Source organism: Colossoma macropomum, unplaced genomic scaffold (assembly GCF_904425465.1).
Source record: "Colossoma macropomum unplaced genomic scaffold, Colossoma_macropomum, whole genome shotgun sequence".
NCBI lineage: Eukaryota > Metazoa > Chordata > Actinopteri > Characiformes > Serrasalmidae > Colossoma > Colossoma macropomum.
In genome coordinates, this window is record NW_023495042.1 from 1 (window position 1) to 10,386 (window position 10,386).

The following is a 10,386-nucleotide window of genomic DNA, read 5'->3' on the forward strand; positions in this document are numbered from 1 at the left end:
GTGGTGACGTCTTTAATTTGGCTTAAATTCAGTTGGAACGTCTTTCTAGTGCAATCGAAGGCGTCACAATGACAATAAAGGCGCTTGCATGTGGCGGATACCGGCAGGCGCCTTTAAATCCGCTCCTTTTTTCGTGTTTGTCGTGGTGACGTCTTTTAATTTGACTTAAATTCACGTTGGGAACGTCTTTCTAGTGCAATCGAACGCGTCACAATGACAAAAAAAGGCGCTTGCATGTGGCGGATACCGGCAGGCGCCTTTACTTCCGCTCTTTTTTCGTGTTTGTCGTGGTGACGTCTTTAATTTGGTTTAAATTCAGTTGGAATGTCTTTCCACCGCAATCGAAGGCGTCACAATGACAACGCAGGTATGAAGGACTCGGTCTGCCAAAATGAAAAATAAATAAAATAAAAAAAGACTCAGTAAATTAATCCACAAATAAAAAAACTGAATTATGTATATATTGCTCATTTTGATTGTAATTATACACAATTCCTTTTTTTGCTGATATATATTTCTCATTTAATTTGTCAATTAGTTATTTTTCTTAATGTTTATGTTCATTTTTATATTTTTCTGTATCTATATTTTTAACAATTGTTTACTTTATTGAGTAATTAATTATTTTTTTCATTAATTCGTTCATTTATTTCTGTATTTCTTTGTTCATATGATAATGAAGGGGCGTGTTTTTCACGTTCAGGCTTAGCCATCAAGATCAGGTATTGAAGAGTTGATTAAAGTTGAAGAGTGATGAAGACAAAATATCGGGGCAAAGGTTGATCTCTGAGCTGCTCAGAGGGGAAGCTGCTCGCCTGGATGAAATGGAGCAATGTATGTATTTTGAGCTATGATGTAAAAATATATATTTATATATATTAAGGGTTATTTTGGTCTCTGACTATACTTTCATGTTTTCGTAGTTTTATTATCAGCCACTATACCTTCAGACCAATGTCTTAAACACGAATTACAAATACAAAGCTTACGTGAATCAGCGTAATGCTAGCCCATATATTTGTCAATGGCCTTTTTTCCATTGCTGTAGTAATGTTTCCCGCTGTTCCAAGAAGTTAACCGTTAAGATGCATAGATTGTTTAGAGAGTGAGATCGTATATGCTTAAAAAACTGCTTGGCACGGCCAACTCAAGCTGATTTAACATTAGCTGATAAACGTTAACCTCCAGCTTAGCCTTTTGACCAGTAGCTACTGCATCTCCCAAAAGCGTTGTTAAGCATACGCCATGGTAACCGTGGGAAGAGAGTGTGTTAATGATAATCTGTCATTTAGCTATGGTGGTTGTTCAACGACACTTTCAAGAAACGCGCCCCAAAATAGGATATGTTAGCATGACCAAGCTCATCAAGCTTGCCATGCCGACCATGACAATGTTTGTGGCTTGCCAGGCTCTTTGTCTGAAAACAGCTACTAGCAAAGCTGGTCTTGGCTGGATTCTTTAGCAGGAATGTCTTATGGTAAAGGCCATTCAGGTAATACTGCTCTTTGCTGTTTGGTGATCGATCAGTCTTGACTATGCTGCAACGTTTTCAGTTGTTGAAAACGTAAATGAATGCATTGTGTTCCTGTTCCAGCCGCATGTTCACGCTTGTTTGCATGATGCTCTTGTCAACTAAAAGTGCTTGGCACTATACGCGTCCACGTGCAAGAGCGTGGGTCGAGAGCATAAACATATGTGTTAAAGAAAAATTAATTGCATTGTCTTTAGTACTTTTTCTATCCTGGATGAAAATAAACCCAGTGAGCTTTCTAAATAATTGTCATGTTAACAACATATTCTTCTGGCACTGTATCAGGTACTGCATCTGGCACCACCGGGACTGTTTTGGGTACTGCATCTGGCACCACCGGGACTGTTTTGGGTACTGCATCTGGCACCACCGGGACTGTTTTGGGTACTGCATCTGGCACCACTGGGACTCAACTTTTCTCTCAGCACTCCGCTGTAGATTTGGTAATGGAGGAGAGTCTGGAGACAGGTTCAGTTGGGGGTTTGTACTCAGTGTGTTACAGATTAAGGGACAAGTCAAGAGTTGACAGAATTTAAGGTTTCTGAATATTTTCTGAATATTTTTCTGAATTTCTGTGGCACTTTAAATTTTAGTTGCCCATTAGGATAAATGTACCAGGGAGTCAGACCCCTCACCTGGTGATGTACAGATGTAGATTTTTAATTCTACTACCTGATATTTTATGTCTGTCTGTACAGCAAACTCATCTGGCACTTCAGTGATGATGGTAAGCACATGCCCAACAGTATACTTTATCTCTCAGGTGATACTGGAAAGTCCATAAGAAATTGCTTTTTAAAATGTTAAACCTTACTGGACAGAATCAATTTGAACATCTCAAGCAACAGAATTTTTTATGTATATTTTTTGCATTTCATATTTTTTTGATGTGTATATTAAATCTGACTCTGTTTTTCTGTTAAGCTTGGATTACAGAACCAGATCCAGCCAAGGCAGTTCAGCTGTTCACCCAGTCAACACTTGAGGCTAATAAAGACACAGACAACCTGAACTTCACCCTGAGCTTGAGGGATTCCTTGGTGGAAAGAAACAGGGCTATCATTACTTTTTACAAAAGGCCAGTGCAGTGGTCTAATCCACTGCAGTGCAAATTGACTGGTAATGATCCTAATTATTTATTAAATAACACAGTTATAAAACATACTGAGAATGACGCATAATATACCTATTAAGTACCACCTAAGAATGTGCATATGATGGGTGATTGACATATGACCTTGTGGGACGAACAATGATTTTTGGTAAATCATTTATTGATACATCATCTTTGGTAAATCATCATTTAGCCTGTTTCTTATTTATAAAATTACGTCACCTGATTTATTTTGTCACACTGGGGCTATAGTTATCCTCCAGTTGCTGGCTTGCTTCTTTTTTCTTTAGACTTTCAATCGTTCATTATGGCAAGCTACATTTATAAGAAAAATGAGGAGATATTAATAATAGACTTTAAAAAGTTCATATTTGTAAAATCTCAGAGACCCCAATTACAGAGTTATTGTCAAACATTCACAAATACCAATACAAAGCAATATTGGAGACGTAGCATCAAAGCGAAATTTGTATCGTCTCCAGAGGAACTTGATCACATACCTCGTCTGCTGGCCTTTAGAATGTAATGCTTACTCAGAGGAGGCAATTTATTAGATACATACTAGGTACATTCTCTGTATTCTCAAATATGAAACTTTGATTTGCTTGATTCTTGAAGTTATCTCAGCAATGGTAAGCAGGGACTAAGTTTGCTTCACTGCATTGCCTGACTTTGTGTTTTTTAATTTGAAAGGTGACACAGCAATCGGTGAGGGAGTCAGCAGGTATGTGCTGTCTACAGTAATGGAAAATCTTCAGAATGGCTTCCTTCTTGAGGAAGAGACAGGTATATCTACTGATTTTAGTAGCCTTGCAGCCTTTTAAAACACATTTTTGTCCCTTTAAAATGGACACCCGTCAATCAAAATGAATTGTGTTTCTTCTTAGGAGTAAAGACTTTGCTCTTTGAGGGCGAGCAAGACCATCTTGTTCCTTCCACATCTCGGGCACTTTTGGAAAGTGATTTTTTTGTCATAGCTGGACGCATAATTGGGCACTGTTTTTTAAATGATGGACCACGTCTTGCTGGGTTGAGCCCTGCCATAGTGCATGTACTCTCTGGAGGGGAGCAAGAGACAGCAGCAATTAGCGTATCTGACTGCGTGGACCAGGATGTTCGGGATGTCATCCACCTGGTTTGGGAAAAAATATTTATGGTTTATTTATTAATTTATTAATGGTTTATTTACCAAAGCCATTTTTAAATGTTTATTTTATTCAAAAGACACATTATTTGTAATGTCTGTTTTGAGTGTGTTTTGAGCTTGTAAATTTGTTTGCATTTGAACCTATTTGCAAACTCTGTTTTCATTGAACTCTCTGATGTCTTTAATCAGTTGGAAGGAACCCAGGAACTTTCTGAGGACCAGAAATCCATGGTCCTCTCTGTGAGCCTGCCCTGGGACTTGCCTGGTGTTACATTAGAAAACAGGTGGTGGCTTAGGGAGAAAATTCTTCTCCATGCCGTAAGATTTTATTTTATTCTTTAAGTTTAATACTTGTGAAGTTTAGCCTGACTCTGCCTCTGGATTTGAGAGTTATTTTGCAGGAAAGTTAACATCTTCCTCCGAGATAGAAAATGACATTTGGGTATATGTTAGTTTGCATAAAATAAAATATGCAATAACGAATGTTAAAATGTTTAATGGTGTTCTTGAAACAATGAAAGGACATGAAATAAAAGCAAGACATTATTTATAACCCAGATGTATATTTATGCTGTAAAGACTGCAAGTGTGACATGATGCAGCTCTAGACACCCCTGCTGGGAAAGAATTCTGAACATGCACAACCTTGTTCAAAGCTTTGATTTCCACCAAGAGTACTCTCTAATAATGATGATTTAAAAGAAATGCTGGACATGTAGTCAATGAGTTTCACAAGTTTTAAAATATTTTTATTTATTTTCTTCCTGTTGATACAAAACAAATACTGTGTTTTCTGATGTCATTGGATTTTACACTTACAATACTGTATAAAGCCCTTTTTCAAACAACCCTAAAGAAATGGCAGTTTTGTTTTGTTTAGCCTATGCATATTACTTTCTGAAGTTTCAGAAACTTGTCAAACATTTTGTAAAACATTTACAGGTTCTTGGAAGAACTACCAAGCAAGTGAAGCAAATTAAGAGAGGCCTGAAAGACACTGGTGTTTTGGAGCTTTTTAGCTCTAGACCAGACACTGTGCCAATCTTATTCCCAAGGGTCACTGAGACAGAGATAACATCTCAAGTAAGTCAAACAAATAACAGCAGAGTTGCCCATCTATGATGAAGTTCAGCCTTAAAAAAGCAGTAAAGCTACTGCCTCTAAGAACTAAGAATGCTTATTCTTAGATGATTCTGGACAAGAATATCTGGCCACGGGAGGAAGATGTTGACGAAGACATCCTTACGCTGGAGGACCAGTGCACGTGTGCTAGGCTTTTTCCGGATGTTTATAGAAACCGGTATTTTGCCACATTTGATGTTATAATAACTTAATTTTTAAGATTTATATATGATAGAATATGACAACAGTTGCTGATACTGTTTTGGGGAGGGTCTTTTTCAGGGTCCTCTGAGGTCTTGAAGAGTTTGCTGTCATTCTGGACTGGCTAGGATGTCCTTCCCCCATCACTGGAGGTGGAAGTTGTTGATTGTGACCTTCCCCAATCATCAACATGCTTTTTAACTCTAAAGCTTTCGAAAAATACTGCAAATTATGAAGATTTCCTCTGAGACCTGATGGCAAGCATCTCCTCCTCCTACTCTGGATTCGGTCAGATTTGAGCCAAAGACAACATTAACACTTTTTGTTGCAAAGCTTTATTTGCATTTTTTGTTTAATAAAATTGGTGAGATTTCATACATGCATTACTGTTAACTGTTCAATTAGAACAATGTTCAATAAAAAAGTTTAATTTACAAAAAAGTGTTTTTAAACATTTAATTTTATTAAAGTAATAACATACATAAACATAAACTACCTAATTGTCAAAGCCTGGAGTAACAGTAGGTGTCAACGAAGTTATGATTGCAGAAAACCAACCAATAACACTACATATGTGTACCCTGAGAGGAGAAAACACCACAATAGTAAGGAAGTGTTGTTACACTGAATTGGGTTAGCGAACTGAGGGCTGGAGTCCAGCGCAGTTTGTTGATTTCTCTGCTCTGACCCAACAACTAACTCTGGGAATTACTGCGGAGTTGAATGGGGTGTGTTTGAGCAGAGGAATCGGCCAACTATGTTGGACTCCTAAATGGAGTTTTATATCATACCCAGTTTTATGCCCCCATCACACATGATGAGACTACCTTACTCATTTGATGAAATTTAAAAAAAGGTATTTGTTGCATACAAAATGTAGCTTTGGACCAAAATTTTAAACTTAGAATTATAGCACAAACCTTTGGCCAGCATGTGTGCTTTTTGTGAATAGCAGGGGTACATACACTCACTAGCCACTTTATTTGAAAAATGTATAAGAAATTTCCTGCTGGTATAGTTAAAAAATTGCACCACATATATATCATGCACATCTGTGTTAATAATTTCTAGCTTACTCACTGGTCGTTTCCTGAGTTTGCTGTTGCCTGGATATATTTGGATGTGACAATGCTCTTGGCTCCAGCATTGTTGCTGTACCATGGTCCACCACTCAAAAACATCAGATCAACAATGATTAGTAACTGACCAATGATGAATGGTGGCTAAGCTGTTGTTTCTAATAAAGTGACCAGTTAGTGGAAGTACAACATAGGTGTTTCTAATAAAGTGGTCAGTGAGTGGATGAACAAGGTAAGTATTTATTGTAAAGTCGCCAGTTAGTGGAAGCACAAGCTAAATAAGAATTAATGAATGGTTATTAATTGCAAAGGCAGTGACCTCAACAATTCTGATCCTTCAACAGGGTATGCTACAATTCTAGGTAAACAAAATGATAACATCATAACGATAGGATGCTTGCACATATTTGCTATACAGGCATCACAGCAAACTCGGAGAAAAGACAGTGCTCACATGTTTTTAGTGCTTGCTCTGCTTAATAATTACCATCTCACAAGGTTGTGTGCTATGGATATCAAATAATATTAGAATAACATCCAAAAATGTCAGCAGATGTCTGCCCTTTAAACATCTGAAAGTATATCTGTTAACATGCAACTGTCTCACTGTACAGATTTAATACATTGGAAAAAGAACCTCGTGGATTTGGCAGTCTCTGCACTTCCACTTCAGATAGTGGCCGGGGAAGCTGAACCTCAGGAACTGTGACTCCTTCGTGGTGGTATCCATGTGGACCTTCGCAGTCAATACCATACTCAGTATCAACCTAGAATTATATTTAACATTAAAATTTGAACAGCACATTATTTGCCTTTTTTCAAAGCGTATATTTAAGGAAGACCAAAAAAGGAAGCACAGAAAGAACAAGCATGTTTTGGTACATGTGCAATTCAACTGTAACTAGTCATTGAACATATCACTAATAATGTAAGAATGTGTTAAAGTACATAATTGTTATTTGATGAACTACTTAATACATGAAAAAATGCTGGCCACCATTAGTATTAATCCTAAATTCCTTGTACAAAATTGTTTGGCTATCTATAGATAGAGGTTTACTTCTAGCCTTGTTTCAAACATACCTGGGGAGGGTCTTGATGCCCCTCAAGTTGGTTCTGCATCCATAGTTGAAGTGGTGACTGATTCTCCTCTGTGCGCAATCTATGGTGGTTCCAGCCATCCTTGAACTGCAAATGCCTCTGAATATGTGGAAGAAAGGTCCAGTGCAGTGCGTAGATGTGGATCTCTTCATCTGGGCTGAGTAGGCCCTCTCTCTCCAGGTTGCAGAAAATGGTGTAGAAGAGATCTAAAACTCCCCCAAAGACATCTCTCCACAATCTTTCTATCCTAGGTAGAGTGACAAAGCATGAAAAAATTTAGTTGACTAAACCCAAAGAAAAAGCTTTTTAGTTGGACACTACCAAAGTCAATTTGAAAATGTATGTGAACACACAAAATCTTTACAAAATGGTATTACCTCTGATCGTGTGTGCTTCTTCCAGTGATGTGGGAATTCCTATTTAGGCCTCTACTGGACACCATGAAATGTGCAACCTGAACATTTTCTCCTCCTTTGTCAGACCTGACACATGAAGGCACTCCATAGGTATTGACGGCTTCAAGGAAGCTGCCCATGACTGTTGAGGCCCGGTTGTTGGTGGCAGCATTAAGGTACACAATTAGACGACTAAAGCCGTCAATGCCACCATGAACTACTATTCGCCATCTGTAATTTAAGAAATTGAAAATCGTAACATATTACAGAAATGAAACTACTTACTAGTAGACACTGCTTTGTTATCTGAAACACTATAAATACACATGAATTCCTAATTCTATTTTATTAAACTGAATAAACTAAAGAATGCATTGTATGTTTTTACAATACAGCATATATACTTCCATCAATGTTTTAGATGATGGAAAGAATTTGCTAATTAAATATAACAAAGTGATTAACAATGAACATGCCTCCTCATGAGAAAGATACATTTAATTTTCATATACATAATGTAGATGTCTCTAATGCTCTACACTCTGTGTGCAACTGTATGTTCAGTATAAACCAAGGTTGCCCAGGTCCAGTCCTTGTGATTTACCACACAAGGGAATTTTTTAATCAAGACCTTCAGGAGTATCTGAGAATTAGAACCAGAAGTGATGGAACTAAACTGTCTATGTTGCCTCACTAAGAACAGATAGGGGCAGCCCTGGCATAAATAAAACCATACATGCAAAAAGAATTGTATGATTTGACACTGTATGAATTGTATGATGTATTTAAAAACAGTGTTCATATAAGCACATCCTTACCGAATAAGTTTATGGTTGCCATCTATATGCCACAAACTGTTAGGAGCAGGCACAGAATACCTTCTGCGGCGCACTGTGTGCAGCTGAAGAGCACGCATTTCACTTCCTTCTGGATCTTCACGGCGCATAGCTTCTTGAACACGACGTCCTTCATAAAAGTAAATGTACAGATTTCAGTTAAATGCTTTTTTTTCTTATAAATTAAGACGCCTTTCGCCCAATGACAGCTGGGATAGGCTCCAGCACCCCACCGCGACCCAGAAGGATAAGCGGTTTAGATGATGTATGTATGTATGTATGTATAAATTAAGACTACTTCTACAGGTCATTATTTGAATGTCTATTGCACAAACCAAAAATACTCTTCATCTAGAGATGCCACTGATATGATGCCAGGTATTGGTTTTAGCTTGATATCAGTAGAAAATGCTGGATGGGCTAGAAGTGGGAAATGAATAAACTGGATCCAACTTTGTATAAAATCTATCCTGAAACGGTCAGTTACATTGTGTGATGTGATTTTAGCTGTGTAGTTACAGCATCATAGACTACTTTTACACTTTCATATTAAGTTAAATGAATCAATTAAAAATGAGATAATTATTAAAAAGAGATTGGGTTGGGCAGGTTTTCTTCTCCTCTTATTCCTCAATGCCACACAGAAGAGGTACTGCAATCTTAATTAGTAAGCATCTACCGTTTATATGTGAATCTCAAATTAATGACCCTGAGGGAAGATTTGTTTTAATTTCAGGTATACTGTTGGGTCAACATGTTACCATACTTAGTGTCTATGCCCCCAATGAGGATTCCCCCAAATTTATGTTGGACATAGTATTATCTTTTAATCAACACTGTAAAGGGATGGGACTCTTGGCAGGTGACTTTAACTGCACATTGGACCATGTAATGGATAGATCTTCACCCAGCACATTTTCTAATTCTAGATCTTCATCAGTTTTAAAAGACATGTGTAAGAATACTGATCTAGTTGATATCTGGCGAGAACTAAACCCATCGACTAGAAATTACACTTTTTATTCTAACCCACATGCTTCTTATTCCAGAATCGACTATATCTTTATCCCAAGTAGTTTTGTCCACACAGTCCAGTCCTGCCAGATTGGTTCAATTGTCTTATCAGATCATGCCCCAGTTAGTGTACATGTTAATTTTGGCACTCCTGTATGTAAAAGCAGACTCTGGAGATTTAACTGTTCCCTTCTATCGGATTCTGCATTCTGTGACCTAGTGCGTTACTGGATCAAAGAATATTGGGAATTTAACAAGGACTGTAATGTCTCACCATTTATGCGATGGGAAGCTTTGAAGGCCACAATCCGTGGGCATATTATATCTTACACCTCATCATGTCAAAAAATGAAAATACAAAATCGGATGTATTTAGAAAAAGAAGTAGCATATCATGAGCAGTTGCACAAATCAAATCCTAACAAATCTAACGCTTTTATGTAGTGCCAGAGCTAAACTTAATCTAGAATATACAAGTCATATTAACAAATTACTATTCCTTTCTAAACAAAAGTATTATGAATATGGGAACAAACCTAGTAGGTTATTGGCTTATCAGATTAAAAAAGAACATTCAGAGCGATTAATAAAATCTGTGAGGACATTGACGGGTTCGCATACATATGATCCAAAGTTGATCAATACAACCTTTAAAACTTACTATGAATCCTTATATAAATCTCAAAATAAAGTTTTAGAATCTGATATTACTGCATATTTAGATAATATACCACTTCCGGTGGTCTCAGACAATGACAGATGCAGTCTTAATGCCCCTTTCTCCCCCGAAGAAATTTTTGGTGCCGTCCAGTCAATGCCTTCACGGAAAACACCGGGACTGGATGG

At 37.5% G+C, this 10,386-nt stretch overlaps 2 protein-coding genes across 4 annotated transcripts; one reads left to right on the forward strand and one right to left on the reverse strand.

Annotated features, from left to right (window-relative positions):
- The first annotated feature begins 2,433 nt into the window (after positions 1-2,433).
- Positions 2,434-5,297, forward strand: LOC118800956. Of its 3 annotated transcripts, XM_036561138.1 has the most exons (7): positions 2,434-2,650; positions 3,339-3,431; positions 3,533-3,801; positions 3,982-4,110; positions 4,735-4,875; positions 4,980-5,092; positions 5,185-5,297. In XM_036561138.1, exons 2-7 carry the CDS (start codon positions 3,389-3,391, stop codon positions 5,204-5,206), a joined length of 717 nt encoding a protein of 238 aa, XP_036417031.1. In that variant the 5' UTR covers positions 2,434-2,650; positions 3,339-3,388; the 3' UTR covers positions 5,207-5,297. The 3 variants fall into 3 exon arrangements, with proteins under 3 accessions (XP_036417031.1, XP_036417030.1, XP_036417032.1); XM_036561137.1 differs by lacking the exon at positions 5,185-5,297 and having other exon boundaries at positions 4,980-5,155; XM_036561139.1 differs by lacking the exon at positions 5,185-5,297 and having other exon boundaries at positions 3,533-3,780; positions 4,980-5,155.
- A 1,484-nt stretch (positions 5,298-6,781) lies between these two features.
- Positions 6,782-8,720, reverse strand: LOC118800955. Its single transcript, XM_036561136.1, has 4 exons — positions 8,509-8,720; positions 7,673-7,921; positions 7,278-7,542; positions 6,782-6,961 (listed from the first exon to the last, which is right to left on the reverse strand). The coding sequence occupies exons 1-4, from the start codon at positions 8,634-8,636 to the stop codon at positions 6,782-6,784; spliced, it is 822 nt and encodes a 273-aa protein (XP_036417029.1). The 5' UTR covers positions 8,637-8,720.
- Positions 8,721-10,386: the final 1,666 nt, after the last annotated feature.

Excerpts from the sequence above, each read along its gene's own strand:
- LOC118800955 (XM_036561136.1), bottom strand. The coding sequence starts at position 8,636 with ATGCGCCGTGAAGATCCAGAAGGAAGTGAAATGCGTGCTCTTCAGCTG. Across the intron at positions 7,922-8,508 it reads GGCAACCATAAACTTATTCG|ATGGCGAATAGTAGTTCATG; the intron begins GTAAGGATGTGC and ends CTTAAATTACAG. Across the intron at positions 7,543-7,672 it reads AGAAGCACACACGATCAGAG|GATAGAAAGATTGTGGAGAG; the intron begins GTAATACCATTT and ends CACTCTACCTAG.
- LOC118800956 (XM_036561137.1), top strand. The coding sequence starts at position 3,389 with ATGGAAAATCTTCAGAATGGCTTCCTTCTTGAGGAAGAGACAG. Across the intron at positions 3,432-3,532 it reads CCTTCTTGAGGAAGAGACAG|GAGTAAAGACTTTGCTCTTT; the intron begins GTATATCTACTG and ends GTTTCTTCTTAG. Across the intron at positions 3,802-3,981 it reads TTTGGGAAAAAATATTTATG|TTGGAAGGAACCCAGGAACT; the intron begins GTTTATTTATTA and ends GTCTTTAATCAG.